Source organism: Tiliqua scincoides, chromosome 5 (genome assembly GCF_035046505.1).
Source record: "Tiliqua scincoides isolate rTilSci1 chromosome 5, rTilSci1.hap2, whole genome shotgun sequence".
NCBI classification, from domain to species: domain Eukaryota; kingdom Metazoa; phylum Chordata; class Lepidosauria; order Squamata; family Scincidae; genus Tiliqua; species Tiliqua scincoides.
The window spans coordinates 136,798,475-136,814,134 of record NC_089825.1 but is presented as its reverse complement, the minus strand read 5'-3'; the positions used below and the strand labels follow the sequence as shown (position 1 = coordinate 136,814,134).

Genomic DNA, 15,660 nt, shown 5'->3' with positions numbered 1-15,660 from the left:
TTAACTCTTGGGTGGATGTCATCAGGGCCAGGTGACTTATTGATCATTAACTTATCAATTAGGTCTGAAACATATTCTCTTTTAACCTCTATCTGACTTAATTCCTTGGTCAGGAAGGGCTGTTTTGGCAGCGGTATCTGACCAAGGTCTTCTGCCATGAAGACAGATGCAAAGAACTCATTTAATTTTTTTGCCATCTCTAAGTCTCCTCTTATATCCCCTTTCCCTCCCTCTTCATCCAGAGGGCCAACCGCTTCTCAGGTGGGTTTCCTGCTTCTAACATATTTGAAGAAGCTTTTATTATTACCTTTAATGTTGCTGGCCATGTGTTCCTCATAGTCTCTCTTGGCCTCCCGTATCACCTTCTTACATTTCTTTTGTCACAGTTTATGTTCCTTTTGATTCTTCTCATTGGGGAAAGACTTCCATTTATGGAAGGAAGCTTCCTTGCCCTTTATGGCCTCTCTAACTTGGCTGGTTAGCCATGCGGGCACCCTCCTGGACTTAGTCAAGCCCTTCTTCCTTTGCAGTATACACTTCCGCTGGGCCTCTGTTACTGTTATTTTAAGCATTTATTTTAACCATTCAGAACAGTGATTTCTTTTCTTTCTCCTCCCTATTACTGTACATTCTTCCCTCAAATTAATAATGTGCATGTGATGTGAATTGATATTTGTGCCTCTAATCTTTAGCAAAAATCAATAGCCATTGGTTCTGACATGAGTTAATGACCTGAGCTGCATAGAGTGGCCAGCAACATTAAGGGGAATAAGAAAAGCTTCTTCAAATATGTTAGAAGCAGGAAACCCGCCAGAGAAGCGGTTGGCCCTCTGGATGGTGAGGGAGGGAAAGGGGAGATAAAAGGAGACTTAGAGATGGCAGAGAAATTGAATGAGTTCTTTGCATCTGTCTTCACGGCAGAGGACCTCGGGCAGATACCGCTGCCCAAACGGCCCCTCCTGACTGAGGAGTTAAGTCAGATAGAGGTTAAAAGAGAAGATGTTTCAGACCTCATTGATAAATTAAAGATCAATAAGTCACCGGGCCCTGATGGCATCCACCCAAGAGTTATTAAGGAATTGAAGAATGAAGTTGCAGATCTCTTGACTAAGGTATGCAACTTGTCCCTCAAAACGGCCATGGTGCCAGAAGATTGGAGGATAGCAAATGTCACGCCTATTTTTAAAAAGGGAAAGAGGGGGGACCCGGGAAACTATAGGTCGGTCAGCCTAACATCCATACCGGGTAAGATGGTGGAATGCCTCATCAAAGATAGGATCTCAAAACACATAGACGAACAGGCCTTGCTGAGGGAGAGTCAGCATGGCTTCTGTAAGGGTAAGTCTTGCCTCACGAACATTATAGAATTCTTTGAAAAGGTCAACAGGCATGTGGATGCGGGAGAACCCGTGGACATTATATATCTGGACTTTCAGAAGGCGTTTGACAAGGTCCCTCACCAAAGGCTACTGAAAAAACTCCACAGTTAGGGAATTAGAGGACAGGTCCTCTCATGGATTGAGAACTGGTTGGAGGCCAGGAAGCAGAGAGTGGGTGTCAATGGGCAATTTTCACAATGGAGAGAGGTGAAAAGCGGTGTGCCCCAAGGATCTGTCCTGGGACCGGTGCTTTTCAACCTCTTCATAAATGACCTGGAGACAGGGTTGAGCAGTGAAGTGGCTAAGTTTGCAGACGACACCAAACTTTTCCGAGTGGTAAAGACCAGAAGTGATTGTGAGGAGCTCCAGAAGGATCTCTCCAGACTGGCAGAATGGGCAGCAAAATGGCAGATGCGCTTCAATGTCAGTAAGTGTAAAGTCATACACATCGGGGCAAAAAATCAAAACTTCCCATATAGGCTGATGGGTTCTGAGCTGTCTGTGACAGATCAGGAGAGAGATCTTGGGGTGGTGGTGGACAGGTCGATGAAAGTGTCGACCCAATGTGCGGTGGCAGTGAAGAAGGCCAATTCTATGCTTGGGATCATTAGGAAGGGTATTGAGAACAAAACGGTTAGTATTATAATGCCGTTGTACAAATCGATGGTAAGGCCACACCTGGAGTATTGTGTCCAGTTCTGGTCGCCGCATCTCAAAAAAGACATAGTGGAAATGGAAAAGGTGCAAAAGAGAGTGACTAAGATGATTACGGGGCTGAGGCACCTTCCTTATGAGGAAAGGCTACGGCGTTTGGGCCTCTTCAGCCTAGAAAAGAGACGCTTGAGGGAGGACATGATTGAGACATACAAAATTATGCAGGGGATGGACAGAGTGGATAGGGAGATGCTCTTTACACTCTCACATAATACCAGAACCAGGGGACATCCACTCAAATTGAGTGTTGGGCGGGTTAGGAGAGACAGAAGAAAATATTTCTTTACTCAGCGTGTGGTTGGTCTGTGGAACTCCTTGCCACAGGATGTGGTGCTGGCGTCTACCCTAGAGGCCTTTAAAAGGGGATTGGACGAGTTTCTGGAGGAAAAATCCATTATGGGGTACAAGCCATGATGTGTATGCGCAACCTCCTGATTTTAGGAATGGGTTAAGTCAGAATGCCAGATGTAGGGGAGGGCACCAGGATGAGGTCTCTTGTTATCTGGTGTGCTCCCTGGGGCATTTGGTGGGCCGCTGTGAGATACAGGAAGCTGGACTAGATGGGCCTATGGCCTGATCCAGTGGGGCAGTTCTTATGTTCTTATGTTCTTAGATAGTCAATTGGGCTTGCTTCCCAGGTGTGAGTAGGATTGCAGCCTAAGGCCTATCCAACTTTCCAGAGCCAATGCAACCTCATTGCAGTCCCAAGGTAAGGGAACAAACATTCCCTTGTCACAAGGAGACCTCCAGGACTTGGTGCTGGAAAGTTACAGTTAAGAGGACTTAGGACCCAATCCTATCCAATTTTCCAGTGCCAGTGCAGTTGTACCAATAGGGCATGCACTGCATCCTGTGGTGGGGGCAGGGAACGTTTGTTCCCTTACCTCAGGGCTGCATTGTGACTACACAGGTGCTAGAAGAAAGCCTCATTGAGCACTATAGGACTTACTTCTGAGTAGACCTGCATAGGATTGTGCCCTAAGGCTGCAATCCTACTTCCACTTTCCTGGGAGTAAGCCCCATTGGCTATAATGAGATTTACTTCTGAGTAGATATGCATAGGATTCTGCTCAAAGGCTGCAATCCTATCTGCACTTTCCTGGGTGTAAGACCCATTGAACACAATAGGACTTACTTCTGAGAAGACCTGCATAGGATTGTACCCTTAATGAAGTAATGTTTTGTGCCACATTCCTGCCTTTTTTTAACCTGAGGAATTTCAGCTGTGGGATCATCACCTCTATGTATCTGATAGCGTATTATACAATCATTGTGTAACAAAATATTGTATTGCAATGAAAAGATCCCAGGCACAAAACTGCATTCCCAAACCCCAAGGATGGAAACCAACCCCAAGGTGCAGTCCTGTGCTTGTGGGAAGTAAGGGCACAATCCCTATGCCCGTCTACTCAGAAGTAAGTCCCATTATAGTCAATGGAGCTTACTGCAGCATGAGAGCCCAAGCCTATGCATGTCTACTCATTATAGAGTCTCATTATAGCCAAAGGAAAGTGTGGCTAGGAGTGCAGCCTTTGAGCACAATCCTATGCATGTCTACTCAGGAGTAAGTCCCACTATAGCCAATGGGGCTTACTCCCAGGAAAGAGTGGATAGCATTGCAGCCTAAGGCAAGATGATTGCGGGACCCAAGGCAACAGTGAGTGCCCCTTGAGGCTGCCTTGCTGGCGGGGGAGCTGCTGACTGAAGCGGGGGGGGGGGGACTAGAAAGGCAGCCCTTCCAAGGCATGGAAGAGGTTCTGCCAGAAGGGAGCTGAGCAGGGTGCAGGCAGAGAGGAGGACGGTGTGCCTCAGGATGGCGGGGGGGGGGAGGAGGAGGCAGCAGCAGCAGCAGCGGTGGGAGGTGCCCCTCACCTGAGTCTACGCCTCACAGCTTGCTCCCCTCCACAGCCAGGCAGGGAAAGTGGAGGCACCTCCCTCTGGTTTCATAAGCCTTAGGGCGGGGAGCGCTGGGGCAGAGCGAGCGCTTCAGGCAGGAAAATCTAGCTGGGTTCTGAGGGGGCCTGAAGGCTCTACGGAGGTGGGGCTCTGAAACAGGGACCTGCTGTGGGTGGGCAGAGCCTCCCCACCAGAGTCCTTTAAAGTGTGCTGCTGCCATGGGTTGTGTGTGCTTAAGCACCTTACACAGTGTTCGTGGTGCTTTTCGAAGAACTCCGGTGGGCCGGCTCTGCCTCACCTGCCTCCCCACTCCTGTGTGAGATGCTTTTGGAAGGACTCCAGTAGGGAGGCACTGCCTCACTTGCCTCCCCACTCATTGCATGTCCCTGCTATGAAATGGCAAAGGAAAGACACAGAGAAGAAGGGGGGCAGCCCCGGGCAAGGTGCGTTGGAGACCTCGGCTCACATTCTCCTCCTCCTGCTTGCGCTCAGCTTGCTCCGGCCACTCTGCGGGTGCCCCGCCACTCTCCTTCCCACCCTGCGCCCCCTTCCAGTCCTGCGAGTGGCGCTGCTGTGACTGGCTGGCAGCGCTCATTAGCAAACAGTTTGCAGAACCGATACCTACATTAGTTAACGGTTCTGTAGAACCGGTGTGAACCGGCTGAATCCCACCACTGGGACAGAGTGCCTATACCTTTAACCATTGTATAGAAGAGAGAAGTTTGACAGGTGCAGCTCAACATGAAAGAGCTTAAAAAGCTGCTCCTGCCAGATTTGCTATACAATGGTTAAAGGTATGGGCTCTCTGTCCTCCACTGGATCTTGTCACCCTGACTGCAGCGTCAGCGGGATGCGACAGGCCACCCTACTGGTGCAGTTTACTTCCAGGTGGCACAAATGTGCCCTGGGGCTACAGCTCCGGTGCTGAGGTCCCAGAGGATTGGGCTATTAAATCCCATTGCTTAGAAAAGGGATGGGCAAGCATTTTGGTAGGAGGGCCACATCATCTCTCAGACACTGGTTCAGGGGCCAGGAAAAAAAGACTTAATCTCCCTTTCAAATCTGAATAAATTTACATAACTGAATACATTATAGACAGAACGGATATGAATGAATTGATTTTACTGAGTTTATTTATAATACACATGAGAACTATAATACAGGGGGTACAAATAACTCCTGAGCCCACACCTCCAGCCTGAGCACACAACACCTGAGTATACACCTCCAAGAGAATGCACAGTCACCAGTCAGCACAGGCTTGCACAGTCTCCAATGGACCAGAGGCTCACTGGAGACTGGGGGCTCCCTGCAGGTTGAATTGGGGGTCCCCAAGGGCCGCAAATGACATGTGGGCCGGGATTTGCCCACCCCCCCAGCTTAGAATGCAATGTACTCAAAATTTCACATGAATGGATTCTTAACCTAACTTACACTCAGCCCACATCTTATGTGAAGGTTACATTCTGTCAGTGTGTAAACGCAAAATTGCATTTGCTTGTTTGTTTGTTTGTTTTCTTCCTTTCTGGAAGCCCAAGGTGGCTTAAAGAACCAAATGGGTAAATAAAATACAATGTAAAATACAAAAAGGAAGAGCATTGAAAAGCAATTTACATCTAGCACATACCACTGCAAATGCAGTATCTGCTGAATTGTTATCCACTGATTTGACTCACCACCAATACTCAGGTCCACCTTTAAATGCCTTGTAACAAGGAAAAAAGCACCAAATTCCAGTTTCCCACCTTTGTGCTGTTAAATAATAATAATCTCATTCCATTAGTTTTCATTATTCACCCCATCTATTGGTTGAATGCCGTGTAGAATCTATACAATGTGGACTAATTAAAATTGTACAGTTATAAATGATACATATATTGTAGCATAATGACAAATTCTTGTATACATTTGATGCCCTAACACTTTCTTAGCGTTAGCTGCACCCTGTTGTTCAGCTGAGGTCTCACGATAATAATGAAGCATTTGGGGAAAAAGAGGCAGCCCAGTAAGCCAACACTGGAGGCTAAGAGAGAAAAGATCTCCTCCACCACTGTGTATTTCCCCCTGGTGCTCAGGTAGGTTGGCACAAAGGACATCCAGACACTGTAAAACACCAGCATGCTGAAGGTGATAAATTTGGCTTCATTAAAAGCGTCAGGTAACTTCCTGGCTAGGAAGGCTACCGTGAAACTGACCAGAGCCAGGAGAGCCATATAGCCCAGGACACAGTAGAACAGGATGGCTGAGCCATCATTACATTGCAGGACAATTTCTTTAGCCACTGAGTGCATGTCAGCGTCTGGATATGGAGGGGAGGTTGCCAGCCACACCATACAAATGATGACTTGAACAGAGGAACAGGAAAGGACCAGGAAGACTGCCAATTTATTTCCCAGCCATTTCCTCATGCTGGACCCTGGCTTGGTGGCCATGAAAGCGAGGACCACAGTGATGGTTTTGGCCAACACACAAGAAACGGCCACTGAGAAGATGATGCCAAAAGTTATTTGTCGGAGCAAACATGAGAGCTTGTCAGGTTGGCCAATGAATAGCAAAGTACAAAGGAAGCAGAGGTGGAGGGACACAAGCAGGGCATAGGTGTGGTTTCGATTGTTGGCTTTGACTATAGGAGTATCCTGGTACTTGATGAAGACCCCAAGCACCAACATGGTGATGGAAAGAAAGGAAAGTGCAAAAGCAACCAGGACAATCCCCAAAGGTTCTTTGTAAGACAAAAAGCTTATAGATTTTTGATTGCAAGAATTCTGGTCCTCGTTTGCATAATGATCTTCAGTACACTGAAAACATTCATCCACATCTGGGAAAGAAAATAAGAATCGTTTTTGGCACTTGGACATTCTGGTGCACTGCAGTAAATGTGCAGGGCGTGCAAAGCACTAAGTTTTGCTGGGAGCCTCACTGCGCCATACAAGTGGCCCCTCCACTTTGGAGCTAGGCATACATCTCCATTTTGCTCTAGTGGCTGTAATGGAAGATCAGAAGATCATCAGGTGGATGATGTGGTGTTCACAGTGATCCCATGTTTTGACAGCTGTTTGATAGCTCTGGGAAGGGCAGGGCTGGCTCCACAGCTGTAATCAATGAATTGGACACCTGAGCTTCATTTGACCTTGATGGGGCTTTGAATGAGCTAAGGAGGTAGCTCACAGCTGAGCTGCATTTGCACTTAACGGGACACAAAGGATAAAAAGCAGCTTCAGAAGGACCAAAGAAGCGGGACGCTGACCCAGCCGGAAGCCGGACCCTGACCCAGAGGGAAACCCGGACCCTGACCCAGAGGGAGACGCTACCTGACCCGGAGGGAACCAGACTAAGAGGGCTACCTGACCCAGACCTACAGGAAAAGGGGAATGCCTAGACTCTGCTGGAGGACACAGAAGACTAGGAAGACTGGACTGTGCTTTGGAGACCGGATTGGACTTGAATTGGAGGCTTCAGACCTTTACCCACTAAGTGGAGTTTTGGGAAGGGAAAGCCTCTGGATAAGAGGACTTGCATGGAGTGTCTGTGTTCATAGCAATAAATTTGGGTAGTTGCTATAGATAAGGAGTTCTGTGTTCATTCCTTTGCACACCACAGCGGTTGATCTAGAGATAAAGAGGGTGTTAATTAGCCAAAAAGCGGGCATTAGAAGGGCATTGAGATATTTGGACAAATTGGCGTAGTCGGCAGGATTCGAAAATTAGGATAGGACAGTGGCCCAGAATGGCTCCGAAGGGGAGGGGGGAGAGGTTGCTTGCACGGCGCAGTGAGGCCCCCTCCAAAACCTAGTGCTTTGCATCCCCTCTAGCTGTGCTTCTGTAACCAACATGTGTCTAAGGTCTGCAGGATCCATTTCTGAAATCTGCAGTTATATCCTTGTCAAGCTTTGAAAGAAGCCATGCCCTGCTATTGTCCAGAAGGAATCTGTCTCATAAGTCTCCCCATTGACTCAAGTGGATGTATATTTTCTCCCTAGACTTCCGAAAGCAGCAGCCAGGATCATTTTTGTCCATCATGTCTGTGTTTTTCTAAAATCCAATTTCTTTTTTCCCTTGGGAAGTTAGTCACCATAACTGAAATGTTTCAGTAGCTGTGTCAGTGGAGATGCCCTTATCGGCAGCTCTCTTCCCCCAGGACTGTATACATGCAAACTTTTTTTTTTCACAATCAGAGAAATGACTCTGTGATGAGGACCTATTTCGTCATAGTCAATATGATGCTGATGATGATGATGATGAACAAAACTCTATTCAGTAAACTTCTTACCTGTCCAGTTTGAAATCTTTCCTTCAGGACATGGAAGGCAGTCATAGCAACCAAAGGGCTTCCCTTCCTTCTTGGTCCTGCTGTAACCTGCAGGGCAGTTGTCATTACACACAGAAAGAGGCAGTGACTGTCCGTACATGAACACAAAGAATGTTATGATATTCAGATCGTATAATGTACATTGCTGGTCATTCTTCATTTCATAAATAGCTGGGTGCTGGTCTGCTAAAACAGCAATGATCTGCCTGAACACTTGAATGTAACGGGCTAAAGCAGCGGTTCTCAGACTTCTCCAGCACGCGGCTCCCTTGACCCATGTGGTTTTTGGCCGCTGCTCCCCATTACATTACTGAGGGCCAGAAGTGATGTCATTAATCAGGAAGTGATGTCATTAAATAGAAAGTGGCCAGGAATATGTTCTTAGTAATGTGCATAAGTATCTATGCAGTTAGTCTCAAGCTACTCACCCCCACCAGAAATGGACAATGTCTCCTGATGTGTCTTTCAGGGAAACCCCGATCCATAACCACCCCCAATTCATAACTGTAGCTCTGCTTGGGCTACCGGACCCCCATTTCTTTTCTTCTCTTTATTTCTCCCTTCCCCCTTTATAATAAAGCACAGCCTTTTGCCGTTCCTTTCCCTCCAATGTCTTATCCAAAAGAAGTCAGCAAGTGTGGCAGAACTCAGTGGATCCCCCACGTGTGTTCCTCACACCCCAAATGCTCATCTCCCCAAATGCCCATGTAGTGCACCTGATAACTCTGCAATCTTCCTCCTCTGTTGTTGCTGAAAGAAGTAGTGTAGCTAGAGGAGGTGCAAAGCACTACGTTTTGCAGGGAGCCCCACCACGCCTTGCAAGTGGCCGCTCCCCTCTCCTGGGGAGCCATTCCGGGCCACTACAGCAAAACGGATGCAGAGCTGGATTACCATGCAGAGGGTTATGGGGGCAGGAAGAGGGTTGCATGAAGCAGGGTAGATAGAATGGGGCAGTGATGGGACGGGGAGGAGGGTAGGTCAGGCTCAGGTGGTTGGGATTGACTAAAGCTTAACCTCCTTTCCAGTCCTGATCTGCTTTCCCAGGCCAAGGCAGGCTTGCACCAGCAATGGAGCTGTCACAGGTGCACGTTGACCCACAGCTGCTGCTGGAGCTGCTGCTGGAGCAAGGGGACCCCCAGGAGACCTCCAGTAGCCAATATCCCCCATGGAGTACTGCTGTTCTGGTGCTAGTGATAGTTAGGATTGTGCTACCAGGAATATGGACTGAGCATACCTGGTTAAATATGGTGGGCCACACGATGGCATCCGGAGACAGAGAGAACATTTCATCCTGAGGACTCAAGGGATCTATCTTTCCAACTTTAGCTCTCAGAAAAGATTTATTTGGGAATGTGATCCAGTTCATAATATTGAGTGGAATGATTAACTGTCCGTTGATGTCAAAGGAAATTACCTCCCCAGCACTGTTGTTGAATGAGACCCTTCTCAGATAGTGGTGGAGCTGGAAGAAAGCCGAATAAGGCAATCAACAGGAACATTCGAGAGCATGTGGATATTTGAGAGGATGTTCATCATTCAGAATAGATGCTTAACCATCTCTTGAGAGCTTGTTGGATGCTAGTATTAGTAATATTCAGACCGCCGCCACCCCTCCCCCATCTAAAGAGGTTTCAGTGTCTTTGGAAATATTTGCCGTTTTCATTGAATGGGCACCAACATTAACACAAACACAAAGCAGAACTGCAAGTGCCTAAGCAGTGAGGCTCCCTGCCAAACCGTGTGCTTTGTGCCCCCTCCAGCGCTGCCACTGCTCTGTCCCATCCTTCTCCTGCCCCTCCACCAGCCTATGGAGAGCCTACCTGCTCCAGTGGGTGCAGGCCTTCGACTGGTGCCAGCAGGCCTTTCCACCAGTGCCTCAAGTACACTACTGGCTAGAGTTCATATGAGAAAGTCATTCATTCTGCTGTAGTAAGCAGTCCTTTCTCCACTACATCCAGTTGATGGCTGTGTGTGCAGGCATTGATTTCAGAAGGAAAGACATTCCACCCTGTAGTACTTTGTAGCATAGTGTGTGTTTGTGTGTGTGTGGGGGGGGGGTAGGAGAATTTACTACTCTTCCCACCAAACCACATACACCCATTTAGTTGCAATCTGCAAAAAAGAAGTTAAATAGAAATGATTTTTTAAAAACCCTTGTACATACACCTAGAACTAAAATATTTTTAATTTTTTTTTTTAGTCATAGGTCGTAGTAAGAACAGTCTTGTCCACTGGTATTTTCATGAGTAGCATCAAACCAGCTGAAAATGGCAGGCTGAGCACTTAAAGACCGAAATGCCAGTCTGGACAGAGAGACCCCATTCAACGTTCAGCTGCAGGTATGATGAACTGATCTGCCTTTGTTGGCTTGAGATGTTACCTGCCATGGCTGTAGTTTCAGAAGCTTATGGCTTCCTCCACGCACTCCTCTTCTGAGTTTGCATTTAGATGAATGCATGGACCGCAAAGCACGTGCCACAGCGTAGACGGCATTGTAGACACTGTAACTGTGGCCAGTCATGCGCATTTCAAAAACAGACCCAGGAAGAGTCTCCAGCTTCTCCTCCCCAGTGCAGATCTTCCCGTCTGTATTTTCTAAGTCAGTGTTTGGGAATGAACAGGCAAATGCCTCTTCCCAGAACTGCCTCACAAAGCCGTCTTCTTCCTCCAGGACAGGGTTTCTGCTCCGAAGGAAGTCTTGGAAACCGAATACCTCATTAGAGGGCAGTGCCAAGGATATGGCACCATTGAGTATGTGGATGTCCAAATCTCTCTGAAAAGAAATTGACACGAAATCCATCTTGGCTGTCATAATCCAAACTTTGCTTTCCTTACTCAGTGGAACATCCTCCACCCCGGCAATCACAGGAAGCATTCTCAAAAACATAATGGTCATAATGTCACCATCTAAGACCACAACAGTGGCAGTACTATTTGTGATGGCCATTAATGTTTCAAAGGTCTCCTTCTCCATGTCAATGATGTGATCAGAAAATGTCATTCTTCCCAGTTTCACTATGAAGTCAAAACAAATACCTCTCTGAGAAAACTTGGGAAGCATGTTCCGTAACAATCGCTCTCCTTTCTCATCATCTATTAAACCCACCCCAATCCATGTCCACCTGAAATATAGCAACAGCTCAAGAATCCCAGTATACTGGAGGTCCTGATCTGGAAACATTTGGTGAAAGAAAGCACCTTCGGTTCTTTGATTCATTTCAGGAAAAGTTCCGTAGATTATCTTTGGAAAGTAAAGAAAACAATAAGGAAGTAAGATATTTTGAAAATAAAGTAAGTTTCACTTTCTCTTTCTTTGATGGAGTAGATTGATAGCAGAGTATCCCCCCAAATCTTACGAGTTCCTACCCAGATTTCAATTTATATCTTTGTTATGTGCTCAGTGTGGATTTGTGATCCCAGAGAATTCATCAGGAGTCTGAAGCATATATTCCCACCTCACCAGCCATCAGCATCTATCCCTATTTTTTAAGAACATGGATTGCATCCAGTGTGGGGTTCAGATTTTTTGCCCTTCTCCAGCACTATCTTGCTTCATTCAACAAAGGCCCAGCAAACTACAGTGGATACCAACATCAAAGCATTGCAGGATGACTATATGCTGTCTTGAATCCTGAAATGGCTGACTTTTATTCTAAACTTGAGTAAAGGCACATTAAAAAAAAATTACCAGCAGTTTACTAGAATTCTATAGCTCAGTGGTTTCTAAACTTTACGGTCACAGTGCCCCTGCAGCCTCTTCTTCCTGGCTCAGCTAGGCACTGCCATCTTGAATCTCAGAAGATCCAAGATGGTGGCGACAAGATCTTGTGTGATCTTGTGAGGCCCGAGATGGCAGTGCCCAAATCTCAAAGATGGCTGCGTCCAAATCTCAAGGGATTTGGGAGCCCTTGTCTTGGATCTTGTGAGATTTCATGAGATCCAAGATGGCAGTACTTGGGAGAGTGGGTAGGAGGAGCACCTGAGTACATCCCACAGTTCCCCTGTGAGTGTGCTGTGGCACCCGAAGGCACCACAGCCCACATTTCAGTAATGACTGCCATAGCCTATCACTTGCTTCTTATCATCTTTAACCACGATAATAATTAAGGGTGCAGGTGAAGTCTCAGGAAACACCAATAGCACAGGCAGTTTCCATCCTCCATTTGCATATCTCACCTGAGGCATCTTGTAAATGGACAGAATGCTTGCCATAAAGATACAAACTTCTGAATTTGGTCCCCCAATGACTGCTACTACATCGTCCTGGATGTCACACTTGAAGTTTGGGATGAATCCGCCCCGAGTGGAGAGGAGATCTGTGGAGGCATGATAGGTCCACTTTGCTGTGTAATAGCTGTTATAGATGTGAAAGCCCAGAGTGACGTTTGGTAAGATCCCAGGGCTTTTGTTGATCTCCTTGACAGCAAAGGCCAAGGCCAGGATGTGCTGGTAGATATGAGACAGTCCCCTGCAAGAACAGTGACGTAGTGCACGACTGAATCTGCTCCTTCCTATGAAATTAAATTCATTCATGTTCAGTATTTGTTTAGTCTATATAATGCACAGCATATAATGCACAAGTTACTGTTGCCTGCCATGCTTTTTATTTGCATTTAAGCTGGTGCTGTGTTAAGTATCCCCATTCTCTCCACCACCCTAGAACCACTGCACCAGTTACACCATCAGACTGCTCTCTTCCTTTCCTGCAGCTCCAACATGGACTTCTGCTGCAGCTGGGAACATTCAACTTTGGCCTTCCTTCTTGAATGCCAGTCAACTGATTGACAGCCCAATCCTATCCACACTTTCCTGGGAGTAAGCCCCATTGACTCTAATGAGACTTTCGTCTGAGTAGACATGCTTAGGATTGGGCAGTTAATCCATTGTCCACCATACTCAGTCCACATGCATCCACTAGATTTTCACTGTATGTGCATGTTTTAAGAGCACTCCCAGAAACAGTGTGTCTTTGGCAAGAGCTGTTTGAAGAAATATTGGATCACACAACCACATGTTTTACTCTCTGGGTATATTAACCCAACTACTCTTGCAGTACAGTGTACACTGGGCTCCTTTTGGAGCAGAAACTGCAGCAGGTTCAGACTGTATGATTGTATGATTGAGGGTGCGTTATTCTGACCTTACTACTGCAGTATGATGTGATCTACATGAAACCTCTCTTGTTTTGAAGCCATACTCAGTGGACTGGGATCAACTTTCACTTGTTTTGGTCCATTATTTCTACGTTATTGTCGACACTTGCAGGATTAAGCCCACCCCTTGAGCTCCTTAGACCCCAATCCTGAAGAGGCATTGGAACTAATGAGAAGGATGTTATTATAATTATTTCCACCACCACTACCATTACCACTACCACTACTAGTACTACTACTAGTAGTAGTATACCTCTAATTAATTATGCCTCTGAATATCCAAGTCCTTGGGAAGGACTTGATATTTAGGAAATACTAGCCACCATCAGGTGGACTGTGATTTACTACTACTACTACTACTACTACTACTACTACTACTACTACTACTACTACTACTAATAATAATAATAATAATAATAGACAAAGAGATGGGGATACTGCCTTTCTAAAAAGGAAGTGCACCATTCTATACAACAAGTGAGACCAATATTATCATCATCAGGTTCCTGGGATGGGTGTGGAAAGAGTGGAAAACATGAAGATCTGGGAAAAAATGCCAGCCAGGATGAGGTCTCCAGACTGATAATACAGGTGCTCGTTGTAGGGAGGGTCGCCAATGGCACATTTCATGGGAGCATTGCAGGCCACCCAAGGAAGCAGTGCTGAAACAGAGATCATGAATAGCAGAGTCTTGCCTAAAGATCTTCTTCCGAGGCACCAATGGACCTGCTTCCACAATGGTGTGTGCGTGTCCCTCAATTGAACAGTCCCAGTTGTGCTGCCAGCATAGAGCTCTTGTGATCACACGGCCTGTCTCATCACCCTGACTGTCTCGTACCTCAGCATCTTAAGGGGTGGGGGCAGCCAGGAGACATGGGGAAGGCAGATCGCACTGTTCAGGGGGGCTACAGGGGCTTGGGTGGACTTGCAACCTCCAGGGGGTGTGGGGAGCCCTGCACAACCTTCGGCAGGGCTCCCCAGGTCAGGGAAAGTGAAAGCGGAGCAATCGTGCCCCGCTCCACAAAACCGGAAGCGGAGCACAATCACTCCGCTTTCCCTCCTGATGGGGCTGCAGGGACTGGGGTGCACCTTCCAGTCCCTGCAGCAGCAGTGCCTGTGTGCGGGGAGCCCTGCATGTGCGCCTGCAGAGCTCCCTAGTTCAGGGAAGGGAGAGTAGGGTGATCATGACCCTGCCCCTTCCCCCTGCCCCTGCTTCCTCCCCCCCACCCCCACAAAGACTTACTGTGGGTTTCAAATTCCCGGAGAGTTTGAAAACCTCAGCCTTACCTTGAGGAAGCCCCCTTGACTGCCTCCCCACTGCAGGAGGCAGAGCACACTACATTCGCAGAGCTATGTCAGTGCCAAAAAGTTGGTTAGGATTGCACCCTTAGACTATATACCATCTTACTCATCAGAAACCAACTGTACATTACTGGGACCTCCCGAAGCCTCTCCCGGCCTGGCAACCCACTCTAGAGGCCTCTGAGAACCTTAGAATGGCGTTCAAAAGACTCCGTAAGCCACTTCTTGTTTTCAAAACCACTTCCAAAAACCAGAAGTGTCTTATGGAGACTTCTCAAGATCATTTTGAGGCCTTCTGACACCTGTAGAGTGGGTTACTGGGCCAGGAGAGGCCTCCAGCACCATCAGGAGCATCATGACCCACCGTTTTTTTTAGACTTGTGCTATGGTCTTACGCCAAGCAGTGGGCTCCCTTGATGCCCCTGGGGAGTGCCTCACAATGTCCTTTGAACTGGGCTCTGTGACAACATGTGTGACATTGCAGCTGTTCATTCTAGTGTTTGGCGTACTTAAAATAAAAAATAAAAACTTCTGTCATGCCTTTTACTTGGCACTCCAACAAACCTTCAGACCCACAGCTGGGGCATATAGCAGTCTGCAGAAAGAGGGGATAAGCAGCACAACCGGTGCTAACAATCTGCATGTATCCCAGCAGCACTTGCCAACCAGAAGTGGTGGGATTTTCCTCCAATGGTTTGCCTGTTTGAGGGCAGTACATTTACTGTGGTGGGTGAGGCCAGTGATGCTCGCAGCCATGCCAATCCTTTGAGAATCCCTACACTTCCATTCCCAGAAGTGTGCTAAGGACCACAGCATGATTTCTGGTGTCTTCCCCCACCCCTCAAGCTGCACAGAGGGGTTGATGTTCAAATCAACATGTTTTCTTCTGACATGTCTCAGGGTGTCCA

General features: G+C 47.2%; 1 protein-coding gene across 1 annotated transcript; it reads right to left on the bottom strand.

The window, feature by feature from the left end:
• Positions 1-5,905: 5,905 nt before the first annotated feature.
• Positions 5,906-12,830, bottom strand: LOC136653776 (vomeronasal type-2 receptor 26-like). The gene is made up of 4 exons (XM_066630655.1): positions 12,474-12,830; positions 10,770-11,070; positions 8,259-8,345; positions 5,906-6,807 (listed from the first exon to the last, which is right to left on the bottom strand). The coding sequence occupies exons 1-4, from the start codon at positions 12,828-12,830 to the stop codon at positions 5,906-5,908; spliced, it is 1,647 nt and encodes a 548-aa protein (XP_066486752.1).
• Positions 12,831-15,660: the final 2,830 nt, after the last annotated feature.